This window comes from Pagrus pagrus, assembly GCF_965226575.1.
Source record: "Pagrus pagrus genome assembly, chromosome: 14".
Lineage (NCBI taxonomy): Eukaryota > Metazoa > Chordata > Actinopteri > Spariformes > Sparidae > Pagrus > Pagrus pagrus.
Genome location: NC_140198.1, coordinates 26,659,298 through 26,676,818, shown reverse-complemented (window position 1 = coordinate 26,676,818; position 17,521 = coordinate 26,659,298). Strand labels below are relative to the sequence as shown.

Below are 17,521 nucleotides of genomic sequence, written 5' to 3'. Positions count from 1 at the left end.
GTTGATATCTGTACCAAATGTCATGCCAATCCTTTCCATAGTTGTCGAGACACTTCACTACAAACCACAAATCAACCTCATGGTGGAACAAAAGGAAGAGACTGAGAATCACCAATGTCACTCGTTAGCATGCATAATCTGAGAAACATGACTATCTGTGCCAAACTTCATGACAATACATCAAATAGTTGTTGAAATAATTCAGTCTGGACCAAACAACCCTACTGCCTGACAGGCTGACATACTAAGTGCAATGTCCTCTTGCAAGGCTAAAAATGCGGCAAATAAGATGTACAGTAGGCTTTTCAATTACTTTAATTACAGCATACATGTATCACCCAGCTTTTTATAACCACACAAACAAGCCAATATTTTGGCAAGGTTGGTCAGGAAGCTTTGCTAGGGCAATCACAGCTGTAGGGCTAGATTGATACAAAAGCTAGTGGAAGTTACAAGTGTCCCTGCTGGTGTCCTTTGTGCTGGTAAAGTAAACCCATGAAAGATCAAAGGTGCACTGCATGACACATATAGTTATACGCCCCCTCCATCAGTCAGTTTACTTTCCTCCTAGTTACTGCAGTGATGTACTGAACACAGAGCACTGCCAGTGTGATCAACAATGTTTTTCTTTAGTGGTGATAGTGTATGGAAGCTGCTCCTCACAGACCTTAAAGGGCTCTTTAAAAAGACAATTACAGTCTCACCAGCTCATGTGTTTTAGGATGCAGATATCTGTACAGTCAAAATGTTCTATTCCAACAGTTTTATTCCAACATTCCAATAAACCGGAACACTAGAATGGCGATGAATAATGGGCAGAACATTTTTTGCCGAATCTTATGATGTCACAGTCAAGTTGACCCTTTACCTTTCCAATATAAAATGTTTTCACTTTGTCACTTTATCCTATTAGACTAGTATAAAACATGTTGTCATAAGTTGGACTCAAGGATGAATATCGGACATTTCTTCCAAAATTGAAGAAATCTCCTTAAGGCTTTTCTGAGAACGTGTTTCCAAGAATGGGACGCCATGAGGTCAAAGTGACCTTGACCTTTGACTGCCAAAATCTAATCCATTCATCCCTGACTCCAAGAAGACGTTGTGCCAAATTTGAAGTAATTCCCTCCAGGCATTCTTCAGGTATCGCGTTCACAAGGATTGGACAGACAGATGGACGGACTGACAGATGGACAGACGAACAACCCGAAAACATTCCGCCTCCAGCCACAGCTATCACCGGCGAGGAGGCATAATGACACACAGAGCTTTTATGTAAATTGCACAGTTAACTGAGAGCTACTATTGACTAAGGTGAGAAATCACAAAAGGGGTTGGTGGCATTCTAAAGAACACTCATTACTCTCTTTGGCCTTGTTTTGTATTTATTCTTCATTAGCTGCTTTCAGCAGCAATTATGTGATTATCACACAAAGCCCATTGTGGGCAAACTTCAGCAAAGTCAAAAACAATCTTTTCCACTGTTGAATTACGCAGAGCTAAATCCCCACAACAGTAATTAATCCTTTCAAACAGCATCCACTTATTTCTTTTTGCCCACGTTTTGCTTTGAACAACACAAGGATGTCCCTCACACTGCCCCCGTGCCTCGCTGCATGCACTGCTCACATACAGAATGTAACAGGCCTAACACACTGGGCCATTGCAATAAGTATTCCAGCTCAGAGGTCCAATCGATGAACGAAAAATACAAACCAACAAACCAACAATAAAAGTAAAATGTTTGTATTCCCTCTAGGTGCAGTGTAAAATAATTATCAACCAGCCAACTGGTAAATAATGCAAAATGTATAAAGATGGTATTTTCTATGCATACATATGAGCCTACAGCCATGCTAGCAGTTGTGTGAGGCTGTCTCTAGCAAAAAGCAAACACATGCATGCTAACACACTGATGTTTAGCAGTTATACTGCATGTTTACCATGTTCACCATCTCAGTTGCTAACATTTGACACTAATGTGGCTAAAATGATTTTAATGTCCTCTTCTAGTCAAACATATCTTTTGCTCCTAGTTTCTTGATTGTACTGTTTAAGCTTCACTGTGCAGAATGATGGATGCTGATCTCTGTGATCAGACGTTAAGTCTGGATGCACCAACAGGATTTGTGACATCACAAGTACTTTGGAGCTGATCATGGTCCAGTATGCAACTTACATGGATGTGATGGGAAAACTTAAACTCTCAACACTGAGAATGGACTTTACAGTGAAGTAGGAAACATCTTACATGAAGTAGTTAAACTTAAGAAATTACTTATTTCTGTGTTTTCATTGATTTTGGATTTTGGAGATAAAGGAAATACAATTTCTGCAATAAAATGTCTAAAAACAACAAGATCTTTGTTATATATTTTGTTGAGTTGTGTGCTTACATTATCATAACCGTTCCAGACAATGTTCAAACCCAGAGAAATATGTAATTTCATTAAACGGTGCTACTCATTTGGTCAGTTCCTATAACTTCAAGGGAAACACCAGATAATATGTCAGAGTGAGGAAGAAAGTCAGCAAATGTGACTAAACGTAAAGTGAATAAAATAAATAAAACATAATACGTCTCGTCAGGTGAACATTCCAGCCTTAGTTACATTGAAAAGTGTTATTTGGTGGTTGTTTAACAATCAAAAGACAACAACTCTCACAGACCTCTAGTGGCAGAATTTTCATACTTTGCATTTAAGAAGGGGGTAGCCAACGTCTTTTGCAAAAAAACAACTATAACTTTTCTGAAAACCTAACCTCATTGTTTTTGGTATTCAGTCATGTCATCATCATCAACCAGGTTAAGAAAACATAGTCACACTATTTGTTAAAGTGGTTTCCACCCAGCATACCCCAGCACCATTTCTGTCAAAAGCAAAGCATGGAGAGCATCTCTGAGCACTCTAAATGTGTTGTTTCATGCAGGTCAAATACATTTGTAAAAATATTACATTAATTAAGACATTATTATATTCCAACTTGGAAACTTCAACATAATGTATATTGGTAAGTGTTAAATAATCCATTTATGTTCTTCTGATGCTTCTGTAACAGCAGAGGATGAATAACAAAGTGATCAAAATTACCATTTACAGTAAATGCCTGTTCAGTTTAGGTTGTAATATACAGTAAAAAACTTCACATCCTGAACTATGTCCATACAATAAAGTGTCAAGAACAGTATCCCTAAGGCAGCAAAAGCAGCAGTCAGCAAGACTTATATTAATTGACGTAATTTGACACAAGTCCAGCTGTTCCTCCAATCTTGCTCTATTCAGTCAGTGGAGCCTCACTTCTTGTCTCATCTATCAGCTTCCTACAGTCAACACATGGCAGTCTGTCACAGAGCTCCACTCTTCATGACTGGCGTTAACTGTGATAACATAAGAGGACTTGCCTTGGGTCCACATTTTCAACTTTTCACATGAGGCTGCTCCTGGTGCTGTAGGTTTATTTGTGACTGTCAAAGGAGATGTGACTCATATACTGAAGCTTAGACATATTTTCATATATATATATATATATATATATATATATATATACAGATCAGACTTAATTATCCATCATCAATTATTAACCCCACTGAACAATGTCCATTTGATTGTATTTGTTTAATGAGAAGATCACTTTTCAACTAAGAGATTTAAACCTGAGTCCAAACTGTTCTGCAGAACTCTGACAGAAGAAGGGCAATATAGATTTATTAGCTACAGGAAATGTCTGCCAGGGCAAGTAATTTTAAAATGTCACCATTCTTCTGGGCCAGCTTGGAGATCTTCCATGATGATAGGCGACATTCAACAATGTAATCTGGGACCACTTTCTGCTATTTCTGTATTTTTTTTCTCTGTCTCCCCATTTCCAGTTCCATCTTCAATTTCGATTGCTTTCTTCCTGCCTGACTATCACTTTATGTCCATCTCTTCCTCTCTGCACGTTCTCATGGAAATGTTTTATATTTGTCTGCCTCGTCTACTCTCACAGATGTTTTGTCCCTCTTCCTCTCTATAACATAATAAGACAACGGCTTGTTTGAGACCAAGGGCAGACGGATGTCTAGGAAACAGTGACCCTGTGGTCAGCTCGACTCATTAACCCTCGACATCGTCCCAATCTTAAGAGGGCACAATGTAAGCCTCTATGTATCTCAGCAGCTTTCACCGTGACCTGTGACTTGATTCAATGATGTAATATCATGCTCACATTGAGGCACAGTGGGAGGTTGTTGTTCGCCTGCACCAAACCATAGAACTTCAGATATTTCAGAGCTCTGAAACAAAGAGATGAATCGTCGCTAAAGCCAGTGATGCGTCTCTTAGGGCTGAAAAATGTAAAATGTACCAAGTTATGACAGCAAGACACGTTTTAAAAGAACAAAGAGACCAAGCTGAGATGAATACGCAATGTCTCTCAAAACCAGTTAAATGTATGTAATCAATATTATGATTATAGTCTTTATAATATGTCACCATTTCCAATATTTAATTAACCTGTGGCTCTGTAGATAACAGTGGGTTGTCCTTAATCACAAGGTTGGCAGTTCGATTCCCGACTACCCCTTCTTCATGTCTTTGAGCAAGACACTAAACCCCAAGTATCTCCCAATGGGCAGGCCAGCGCATTGCATGGCAGCTTCACCATCATCAGAGTGTGTATGGATAGCTAAATGAGATGCAGAGCTATAAAGCACTTTGTGCATTAAGGTAGAAAAGTGCTGTATAAATGCAGTCAGTTTAGCTTAATACACTCCAGCAACTGATGATTGACACAAAACGTAATTTACAATCAGCCTAGAGTGATTTCTAGAAGCAGGTTCAATTTTGGAGCTGGTTTCTGGTTGGCAAAATACCAGGGTCCTGATGTATAAACAATGTGTATGCACAAAAACCATGTATATGTCTTTTCCCACATAAAAACTGGTATTCATAAAGGGAGAATGTGCAGTGAGAATGTGCATACCTCATGCAAACTTCAGAGCAGGCGTACACACCTTTTATAGAGATAGCTGCAGGTGAGTGATGAGGTGGACATGAAATGTAAAACTTTGTTTAGGTTGTGTTGAGGTTTTACACAACATTAATATGAAATGTGGGTTAAATCTGGCCATTGATAATAACTAATGATTATCAGAGAAAATTATTAATTGTGTTAAATAGTCAATAGTGCCAATTCACAACAAAAGTCATTTCATGACACTTTCCAAATTGAGTGGTCTAGACCATACTCCCACATGAGCAAGCACTAGGCGACAGTGGCGAGAAAAAACAGAAACCTCTAGCAAAACCGGACTCAATGGTGGGCGGTCATCTGACTCGATAGTAAGATTTAATTTACCTTAGATCGCCGCAGGACACCACCTTGAAGAAGGGAAATGATAGCCAATTCGATAATATAGTCTTATAAGAGGTACTAAACAGTGAATTTGTAACTCTGATTTATAATTAGTTTAATAACCATGACCAAAATTACCATCAACTGCTGGTAAGAGACAAGGATTTCAATTTCAGATAATTTAGCTAACATCACTTAGCTGCGTGGCAAAGCCAACTACCAATACCTGACTACACAGAGATCACATTAACATTCAAACCGGGAACAGACCACATACAGTCGCGGTCAAAAGTTTACATACACGTGTAAAGAACATGTATATCATGGCCATCTTGAGTTCCGATGATTTCTACAGCTCTCATTTTTCTGTGATGGAATGAGTGGAAAATATACTACTTTGTCACAAAAACATTCATGAAATTTGGTTCAATAGTGCATTTATTATGGGTCTTCTGAAAATGTAACCAAATCTGCTGGGTCAAAAATATACATACAGTAATTGTAATATTTGGTTAAATGTCCCTCTGCCATTTTCACCTTAGTTAGGTGCTTTTGATAGCCATCCACAGGCTTCTGGTGGTCCTCTGGCTGAATTTTTAACCACACTCTTGACAGAATCGGTGAAGTTCAACTAAATTTGTTGTCTTCCTGGCATGGACTTGTTTCTTCAGCAGTCCACATGTTCTCGATGGGGTTTTTTGATGTGTGTTTGGGATCATTGTTTGAACACCCAACTGCACCCCAGACCCAATCTTCTGGCTGATGATTTTAGGTTTACCTGAAGAATTTGGAGATAATTCTCCTTCTTCATTATTCCATTTACTTTCTTTAGAGCAGCAGATCCACTGGCAGCAAAACAGTCCCACAGCATAATACTACCAGCACCATGCTTGACAGTAGGTATGAGATTAGCAGCAAATTTCAGTCAAGCTTTAAGGTGCCTCGTCTGGAGCAAGGGCTTCTTTCTTGCATGGCAGCCTCTCAGCTGACAGTGGACACTGACACCTGTCTTCCAGCAGCTTCTAATTCATTGCAGACTTGTATTTTGCTGGTTTTTGGTTGACTCTTGAACATCCTGACCAGTTTTCTCTCAGCAGCAGGTGATAGTTTGTGTTTTCTTCCTGATCATGGCAGTGACACAACTGTGCCATTCACTGTATACTTACAAACAGTTGTTTGTACAGTTGATCTTGGGACCTGTTACCCAAAGATTCCACTGGATGCATGTCCGTTGTGTTCTGGCTCCGGTACGGTTTTGCTCCGTTATCTGTCGTCCGACAACCCCAACCGGCTGCGTTTTGAGTCCGGCATGGCGCAGCACCGCCAAACAGTTTCAGTTACGAGACTGAGGAGTTCCCGCGATAATTACATAATCGCACGCGACCGCAGTTATAGGTATGTGTTATAAACACAACAACACAAATTGTTCCAAACCGAAATGGCTCCAAGTGACTTTCCTGACTTGTTGAAATCAATAATGGGCTCTTTCAGATTAATGCTGTAATCGCATTGTAGTGTTTGTGGCTGAGTGTATCAACAAGCCCTATTAAAATGGGTCCAGAAAAGTCACCAGCTGTTATCAATCATAATCACTCGGAAGAAGTTAAGAAGATTTGATTCACACAACTTTCTATGATCACCTAAACTGACTGTTCAAGTTACTGTATTTATATTTTTCAGCCAGCAGATTTGGTCACATTTTCAGAAGACCCCTAATAAATTCAGGTTTGAAGCAAACTTCATAAATGTTTTCTGTGACAAAGAAATTTGTGTTCCACTCATTCCATCACAGAAAAATGAGAGCTGTAGAAATCATTGGAAGTGAAGACTGCCGTGTTATACATTTTCTTTACAAGTATATGTAAACTTTTGACCGCGTCTGTAGATTCACCACTCGTGCATTACTTCAACCAAAGTTAAACCGTCCCGTACTTAGCTGTGCTATGCTATGCTGTGTGCTATCTAGGCCCAGTTCAACATCCCCAGTCTTTGAAGAAAAAGGCACTGGTGGTTCCTTAGGTGATGCCAAGCTGGAGGAAGTAGTGGCTCCAATTTTTGAAAATGCCATCCTGATGCGCAGTATCCGATGAGAGAAGGTGGATGGAGGAAATTGGTCGCTCCTTTCGTTTGCAGAGGTACTTGCTTTTGTTCCTCTTGCTTGGGGAGTTGCCAGGCAAGCTTTTTGTCACAGCTGCTGGTGCTAACTAAGCTTGGGTACGAGCAGGACCTTGCGTCGCCGCAGTGGAGAGAAGTTCTGTGGGCTTGCGGAAGAGATTCAGGAGAAGAAAAGCTGAGAGGGCAGGGGGCCTTGCAGAAAGAGCTGGGGGGGGCATGGCAGCCCAGTGGGAGAAGAGAGAGAACAAAAGAAGGAGCTGGAGTTTTGATAACCTGATAAGATAACCTGCACGTGCTGTCACTGGGGGTCTGTCACCTTGACCAATAGTAGGAGTAAGAGAATTCGGGGGAACTGAGTTCAGTTCAGAGTCCATTTTGAAATCCCACAATGAACGACTCATCTGTGGATCCCAACAGCTGTTTGTCAATTTCAATGATTGTGTTATTATTTTGCATGTCACTCAGAGGTGCATTATAAGCTTGATTTTATTCAAGAGTGATTCATCTTATCATTCTTTTTTATTTTCATTAGAACCATTACACCCCTGTCAATCTTTTCATTCGATTTTGAATTTTGAAGCACTTTGTTTCAATATAACCTCTAATCACTGATCATCCTTCTGACGTTTAATAATGATGACTGAGATACTGCTGCAATGATGGTTTACAGGTACATGGTCTTTGCTGTTTATCTCATTGACAGCTCTAATGAGTGGTGGAGTGGGGACAAGTATGATGCAAACTGAGGTTTCTGCACCCATTTATGGATAGTTGTGAGAGTGGAAATTCAGCTTGTGCACATATACCAGTTTCCACAATGGTTGAGATTTATAAAACAGAATCTAAATCTTTTTTTTGTGTGTGTAAACAGTGTGAGTCGATATGATGGTAACATACGACTCAGTGGCTCTTGATGTCCAGCCGTCACACATACAGAAAGGGCCACTCTTTCTGCTGAGCCAAGAGGTGTTTTTACTACTTGCTTCCCCTCTTTATACATGTGTGTGTGTGTGTGTGTGCGTATATATATAGATATATATATATATATATATAGATATATATATCTATATATATATATATACATATATATCTATATATATATATATACATATATATCTATATATATATATATATATATATTCTATATCATGGTTGATGATAGAATACTCTCACATTTAAAGGTGCAATTTGCAGTGTACCATCTGCTGTGGTCAGGATTCTGTAATGCTAACCGCAGGTTCTGTCAGGTATTTGTGTTGTGATCTAATCAATGAAGACAAAGTGTGTGAGCATGCAGAAAGATTATACAAAGCTTCTGTATTTTTTCTACAAACTTTTACTCTGTCAGTCTATTTTTCTTTCTGCTTCAGCAGGCAGCCGGATGTAAGGGACACTTGTGCGATGCAGATGTTTGCCATCAATCAGCTGCTTTTCAAACAGATGTTGAGATTATTATCTGCCATGTTAATGGTGTAATGTTTCCAATTAGGATAGAGCACTTTGTGTTTTTGAAAACTGCTACATAAATATAGCTTATAAGTGTTGTTTTTTAGTGGTAGTATCTAATTTGTAAGCATTTCTTTGGAGTTCTGTTTTTTTTGTATTTTCGAGTGGCCTGCATGTCTGTCCAAGGTTGTACATGTATGAGTGCTATCACTATCAATTTATTAAAGCCTAAGTGGATCAAGGCATAAGATAAAAATAAACAGTATCATCTCTCATCATCATTAAATTGTTATAATTGCATCACTTAGGAGGGAAATGCAGTTTAACTCTTTAGATGATCCTACAGTAAATGTTTGTGGATGCTACTTGCACTCCTCCTCAGACTGAGGAAACTCACATTTCATTTATTATGACATGAATGAATGCATGATAAAAGCTCTTTGAATCAAACACACCAGACGGGGGGATTATTTCTGAAATTTAATGATCAGAGGGAAGGAAATCAAAAGCAGGCAAGGGGAAAATCCCTCTCACCTCGCTGGCAAACTTCACCTTGAGCACAACACATAAATAATCTGAGGTGGAAAGAGCTGCTGCCTCCAAATGAAATGTCATCTCATTAAAGCTGTCTACATTAGTTAGTAAACATATTTATTACAGTCTACACTGGTAAGCACCCCACTGATCAAAGACAGCACTGTCAAGGAGGTGATGGTTTAATGTCTTTGTTTAAATCCATTTACCAAAACAGACAGTGGAAGACAAAGCGGCTGCAAGGTGGTGATTCTATGAATCCAGCTGGAACTGACTCAGTTTGATCCACTGGTAAACATATTTACACCGGTTTCACTAAGACAAATACCATGACTAAAATACATGACATTTAGCTAAACACTGATAAGTAAACAAGGCTTCTGTGCCATTTTATTAGTTAGGACAGCTGAAGATTCTAAGGTGTTTAAAAATACTCTGCTTTGAATAATAATTGTTAAAATACCATGTTTAAAATCCATGTTTCTGTAGTGGAGGCTTTAAGTTTTGTTGACTTACTAGTTGTGGAGTCACAAATCCTGCTTGTACACGTGTTAAACTGACATTTATGGAAAGCACAGAGAAACATTCACCCTTCAGTCTTGTAGTGTCACACTCTTCAAATCCATCATTGTGCACAGTGAAGCTCAATCATCACAGAGAAGTAACTTTAAGTAAATAAAAACTTTCTGGAGGGGGACTTTAAGAGTAACGTTATCAACTAAAACATTTGTTTTAGCGGACCTAGTCCAGTGGTTTAACTTCTCACCTCCCTGCAGTGATGTACAGTACAGGTGTACTGCATTGTGTGTACATACACTGCGATATCACTGACATTCCCATACAGAGAGGGCAGAGAAATGTTGCTTTTCAGCCTGGTATCAAGTCTCTGTTTAAGCCTGAAAGTGACAGCTTTCAGCATCTTACCGGCGTATTCCGGGTCCACATGAGGAGGGTAGAAGCGAAAGTTGATGAAAAAGGGGATGGGCATTCCATACTTGAACCACTCCACCACATAGGGCTGGCCGTTCAGGGGGTGGGACACGTCGCATCCCAGGATGACGTTCTCTCCTGCACGTGCCGTCACAAACTGGGGCTCCTCTCGCACTCCGTGGGCACCTGGGAGAACAGCAAAGCCAGGTCAGCATTAGAGCTACAAGCTCATGTAAAGCCTACACACTCTGCAAGTTACAGTGTAAAGAAAAACAATTGCGTTCAAATTTTTGTATCTTCACACATTCAGCGCTCACATTTGTGTCTGTGCAATAAGTTAGCTAGTAAGTGCTTTGCTCAAAAACTAGTTTGACACTGTAGGAAAAATACGCTTATTGGCAGAAAATGAGATGATTAACATGACTTAGCACATGTCAGTCCCCTAAATATGAAGTGAAAAGTCAGCATAAATACTGGAAACAAGGTGAAACAGTGAGCCGACCTGTTTAACACAGGTTTTTTTTTTACTTTTTCTTTGCTTTGACCAATTGCCACGCAATCAGTGGAGACTCCAGGCATCCCGTCCAAGAAATAATGTGGCACATAACCCCCTATAAAACAGCAAATTCTTGGTTTTACACTTCATTTTTTGTACAGAATAAACAAACAAAATATAACATGTTAATAATGAGTTTTAAAGGAGCTGGTAGGCAAATTGTGTTACTTTTGGACAGAGCCAGGCTAGCTTTGCCACTGTTTTAAGTCAAGAGTATTGTGTGAGGAAACCCAGGCAGAGATTCTGTGATCTCAGATCTGGAGCCACTGACAGATGGAAGGAACACTCAGAGATTACTTTTTTGGGGATTAAAAAGTAAAAATCTTCACTCACCGTCTGGTGAGTGCTGAATTTGGTGAGAGATAGCTTGCTAGCAAACGGCTAATGTGCAGTGACGTAATCTGACTGTTTGTGGTGAATAAACACAAATGATCCTGCTGGTCGTGAATACACAATTTAACAGCCATCATTGCTGAGGAATTCTATCTGTCACGACTCAGGAACCAATGCTTACAAACAAGGTAATGTTTTAAAATCACGTTACCTTTAGTCTAATTTGCCAACTTCCTTCCTCACTCTCTGACTCTCTCCTGGAAGTTATAGCGACAGGTGACCAAATAAAATGCACCGCAACGGAGTTCTCTGGGTCTGAACATTGTTTTTGAGACAATGTAAGTATAAAACTGAACAAAACATACAATTGTCATTTTTCGACATTTTAATCCACAAAGCTTACTGTACATATTATATCTTTAATAAACAGTTATAATAGAGTTACTGTATCTTGTCATCTAACAAACAAGCATTTTTCCAGAATGTCAGTGATTCATTGGGGGGGACTCGACAGCAGTCTTATATTTGATGCAAAGGGGGAAAAAATACCTTTTCACATCCAGCTTTATATTTTTTGAGCCTGTTTGGGCCTAACCTTTCATTGACAGGCCCGCTTCTCTGATCTTTAAGCTATTATGGAATCAGTCAATTTGAAGTAAACAACACAGGCGTTGGGTAAGCTGATTGCACTAGTTTAACAGAAATGCCACAGAGCATATTAGAGATGGTTCAGATTAGAAAGAAACATAGCAAGAGGGTCTTTAGAAAGCAATAGAGTTTCACCCAGGAAGTGAGTGTTTAAGCCTGATAACACAAACATGTTCTAAGCTACAAGTTCCATCACTCAGGATAGCAAAGACTGCCTGTGACAAATCCAATACAGAGCCAAGGCCAATGGGAGGGGAGAAGCAAGATTAACGACACTTGCAGACACATGAATGTGATTTATCTCAACAGAATCTTTTTCATCTAATTCGTCTGACAGAACGTGGGCAGACAGAAACATGAAAGACGTAATGTGACAGTAATGCACCTGATGCTCAATAATACCTGGACCTTCAACCTTTTACAAAAAGAGTCCCCTACATTAGCACAGTGATGGAGCAATCCCAGTGAAACAGTTGTCTGTGGGCTAGCTGCTGAATGGCCACATCGATCCCAGGCTAATTACTATGTAGCTGAGCTTTATGAGCGGAAACCCGGTGTGGTAGCATTTTACCAGTCGATACAGCTAATCAGATGTACTCACTGCTCGTTCCTCTGTGGCCTGTAAGGAAGCAGGCAGGCAGTGAGGTTCTTCTGCAAGCAGATGATGGCCTACTGCCTGCACCGCTTCTCATTAGTGAAAGCAAACAGTGTAAGGGGAACCAACAGGACTTCATCTATTACATCTGCAAATAACCATGGCAAGGAAGAATGACTTGGCTTGGTGTTATATTCTGTAGCGAAGCATATCATAATAAATGTGAGTCAGTAAAACGCCAACAAACGGAGAAACCATATGTACAGAGGAGCAGGAACTGTGACTGGGCTGCTTGTGTTTTCCAACGCCAGTGGTTGAGAGTGAACACAACATGAACCAAGTTTGAAAAAGGCTCCGTCATCATCTACTTGTAAATAGGACACATCTCAACATCTCCACTGCGAGCCTTCTGCTCACTGTGGTCACCACTCACTAACGCAGCCAATATGGCAAATGGCGTCGCTGCAGCAACAGCAATGAATACTGTAGTCGAGCTTCTCTCCAACCAACCTGGTTGTCTCAATCAGCCTGATTTATCTGCACTGCTACATAGGGTTGAGCCGATGGTTGACAGTCATTGACTGCTGAGCCCTGTACCATCGTAACATCGTGATTTAAAAGGCCCCCACAAGAAAGCACAAAGAAGCAGTTTGTCCCCTCAGAGTTACCATAAAACAGGCGTTTGTTGCTGTTTGTACTATGGGGGAGAGAAAATGACGAGAAGTTTGTTGTTGCTCAATGTTACGTCTCCATGTCCCATATTTTATTTTCTTATTAAATCTGCCCACCAAAGACACTTATAATGGTGGTAGTTGCTGCTAGTGGGTTTCTGTCAATCGTCCTGCTGCATTTTCTTAGCTCAGCATCCCTGTATAGCTATAGCTAACCCTCTGGTGCTGAACACAGTTAAACTACAGACATCGACCATCGACCATCCTTACTGCCACAAGGATCAATGACTCCTCCTTTATATGTTAACTGATAAACAGCATTAAATATGCAATATAGGCAATTAAAATATAAGAGAGCAGACTAATCAAACTTTCTTGATCTTTCTTTCACTTGCTGTTCTTCGGATTATCAGAACAAGATGGTTCAGTATTGACTTATAAATATTTAAAAATGGCTACAGCTGGGACACAATGGCAGACAAATGGTGATTTCATAAATAATTAAAGAATAACTAACTAAACCCTCACAAGCAGTGTCTTTTTACTGCACCACACAGAGGGAACCTGAAACACTGAATAGAAGTTCATAACCTCACATGGAGTGAATGAAACCAGTGAACTGGGGACACATTTTTCATTTGGATTGCAGCATATGAGTTGTGTGTAGAATTATAGTCTTGTAGCAGGCTAAATAGAGAGAGGTTCTTACTCTTATTCAATAAATAAGCTTAATAAGAAAAACTTACTGCCCATAAAGTTACAGTTGACAGAATTAAATGAACAGATGTAATCAAAATTATTTCAAATGTAGACTTGCTTGACATGAATTCAGTCGGTAAAAAAGTAGTGCACTAACAGGACTAACACAAGAATCACTGAAAGCAGAATGGGACAGTAAGACGATGATGCTCTGAGCTATCTTAGTCTACATTTCCTTCAGCAGCGGTGCTGCGTGTCACAGCAAGAAAATGGTCTGGAAAAACAGCTTGCTAATAGCATAAATACTCAAAGGATGACATTCTGCTCAGCTTCAGTCCCAACACTCGATGTTTCTGCATTTTGCAATTACCAGAATGTACTTATTGTGTTATCCGTCTTGACTTGACAACCTGAGCTTTCAAACGCATATGAAGGCTGCAGTAGGAAAGCAAGAAAAGCCTCCACAGTCACCTTGAACTGAGGTCAATAGGAAACGAAACTAATTGTCTAGGTTTTACACTAAACAGAAGATGTTTATCTTATAATTAGGCCTAACTGTGAATGTCAGCCTTATGGAATAAAAACAACACAGATTCAAAGTGAAATGTAAATCAACAAATACCAGGAGAGCTGGGTTTCCCCGAACCACGGCTGAGTTGAACAGCATACACAATTTCAACACAACACTGCAATCGCCTTGTTAAAAACTAGGAACAATATGGAATATCTCAGAATACATCATTACCATCACAGGCCTATAACTGCCACACAGCATACAGTATACAGCATCCCTATGTAGTGTACAGTATACAGAGTATATTACATCACTCAGAGGCAGCGCGTATCAGAAGAAGCCTGTGGATTCGTGATTTGATGTGTGTGCGTGCTCTCATGCTCGCTGGCAGAAGCAGATAATAACTGAGCAAGTGTGCTTTTCCCAGTGGTAACCCCCGCCCCCACCCCCCCCATCCCCTCACTCACGCACACGTACTACCTCAAGCGGCGCTACGTGTTGATTGGCTGCCGGTGACATCATGGCAGATAGCAGAAAAACAGGCCCGTTGGAAGGTATGACTTCACTGTTTATAACTCATGAGTCGGAGAGGGAGCAAAGAGAGGCAGAGAGGAGAAGCAGAGCTGGTTAGCTCATCTTCTCCCCCACCTATAAGGGTTCAGCTCATTTACAATCAAAGACCCAGGAGAGGGCACCATCGCAAGGTATAACCACTGAGGTGCACTCACACAAACACAAACACATCCACACATGAATAGTATCAGGAATGTCAGCAAGATGGAAGAGAAGGGTCTTTGTGATTTTTTCCAGGAGTACTTATACTTGTGTAGGTAAATCATCGTCACCTTCCTAAAATAATGGCCTAAGTCATTTTTTCATTTTTTTCAGGAAACACAAAAAACTTAGCCAACAATTGAATATATGATATTTCTGTCAATTAAGTTATATTTATATAACATAAGAGGAATAAATGACTTAGGCAATTTTTTGAGCATGCCTTTGTGACTTGGTGTGGCAATTTAAAACCCTTAACTCTATCAACAATAAAGCCCTAACGAACTAACTAAACTTATTACATAACGCTGTAGAATGCTCCATTCACTTGAATGGGCCTTCCCAACATTCGGAGGTCTGATCTTTTTGCATAATTTACCGTTGCTATAATTGACCGCTGTCAAGGAAAATAGGAACAAGGAATGTTCAAGTTCAGCGTCTTTGGCAAAGCATTTATTTCTCAGCAGAAAACCCATCTTGAAAAGCTTGAAAAATTGCCTAAGTAACATTGACTTTTGACTTAAAACTGAAAAACGGCCTAAGTCACACTCTTGACATAGGCCACTATACTACAGGGGTAGAATCACATGATCTGTTCAACTGAGTATGTAGGCGATTTTACCAGAGGTGGCCAGCATCATGAGGAGACGATTTAGGCAAAAAAATCATTTTGGCCAAAAAGTGACTTAGGCCATCATTTTAGGAAGGTGACGTCATGCTACTTTAGAGCCACCATCAGACAGAAAATATATTCTGCAGCAATATTAGTTCAATCAAGTGAGCAAAATGAAGATGTTGGGAGGAGCCATAAGCTATGTTTCCATGTAAATGTAGCGCAAATCTTATCAGAATTTAATGTTAAGAAACATGGAGCGTGTCTTTTACTGATAAAAGGAAACTCGCTGCTTCAAGATTGCGTAGATTGCATCTCTCCTCAGGGATTGCAGTTACCTCTGAATGTGGCAAAAGTTTTATTTCACCTTTGGGACACAATGCTCACATCACCTGACCAAGAACACATTTGTCTAATGTGGAGATAGTGTGAAGAGGCCACAGCGGTGCTAGTGGTTTCTAAGATCCCAGTGCCACAGTCCATCACTGTTCTGTTTCTGTGCACAAAGTTCTGCTATTTAAAAAGGATTTTAATCATCCACACTCCAAAAACATTCATGCAGCAACATATGCTGCATTTAAAGTCATTCAAGGTCAACTGTCCCACACTTTTAACAGCCAACTTGCTCATACTAATGGGGTTTTCAAGTGCATTTCATATTAATGCTTTGCAAAGAAAAATAATATTGCATCATCCAGTTCACTGTTCAGTGTTTATTAATAGATGCAAACATGGTGAATTAATGTTGCTATATTTTAAAGCTGCTTTAAGCATTGTTGTAGTTTAGCTAACTACCTGTCCATTTTGCAGTTAGTAATCCCCTCCCTCCTCTCTACCACACTTCCACAACTCCTTCTTTTTAATCAAGGGCAGCTCTTTCTTTCTTTTCTTTAAGCTTTTTTTTATTGCTTGGCCTGTTTGGTAGTAGAGGGGAGCAGAATAACATGAGGGTCCTACTCTCTGCTGGTTCTCTGAGCATAGTTGAACCGCCTCTATGAAGTTCATTGTCCTGATTGGATAAAGCGGGCAGGGGCACCAGAAAATGTCTTTTCTCTTTTGCTGCATGAGCAGAGGCAGGAGAGACATGGGTTACTGATCAAATACTCCATAATGGTGATTACTGTTGGACTATAGAGCTATTTAGCACTTATTTTAATAAGAAAATTACAGCAGCTTTAAGCAGTATTTTTAGGAAAGTTTGATGCAGTTTCAAGCAATAATAATCGTAGTGTGAGAAGGGGATCACATTCCCACTTTGCAGTGGAGCACTGATGGAGCAGAGAAGCATAAACTGCAATGACAGTGAAGACACGATCACTGGATAACACCTGACAGGACACTGTGAGAAGGAAATTAGAATGCTAACTGGCTTCCTGTTTGAACTTGCACTATAAGTTTTACTTTAAAACAAGCTGGTTTCAAATATAAAATATAATACTAAAATAGGGGTGGAAAGAATAATATCATGATCTATTTAATTGCAATCACAATGCACGATCTGAACTGCATTTTTATTTTTGTTTCTTTTTCTTTTTTGGCACAAGCTCCTCATGTGCCATAACTATAAAATCACGTTGCATTATTCAGAATATGTCACCCACAGATGAGCCACAGGTACTTTGTCCGATCAGCATCGCCATCTAGTTGGCTACATCACTCTACTGTTCACGTAGCACGGAGCAGGAAAATAAATATCTCGATCTCTGCGATTCACCTGAAAAGTAGACTGCGGACGCCTTTAAAATCAATCACGATC

The 17,521-nt window shown here is 39.8% G+C and overlaps 1 protein-coding gene across 4 annotated transcripts in view; it reads right to left on the bottom strand.

The window, feature by feature from the left end:
- Window positions 1-17,521, bottom strand: part of LOC311269995 (protein turtle homolog B-like) — a 146,268-nt gene that overhangs the window by 98,372 nt on the left and 30,375 nt on the right. For all 4 annotated transcript variants that reach the window (XM_084374593.1, XM_084374595.1, XM_084374594.1 and 1 more), the window contains exon 2: window positions 10,357-10,548. In XM_084374593.1, the coding sequence (XP_084230719.1) occupies window positions 10,357-10,548 (192 nt within the window). The remainder of the gene's footprint in view (window positions 1-10,356; window positions 10,549-17,521) is intronic.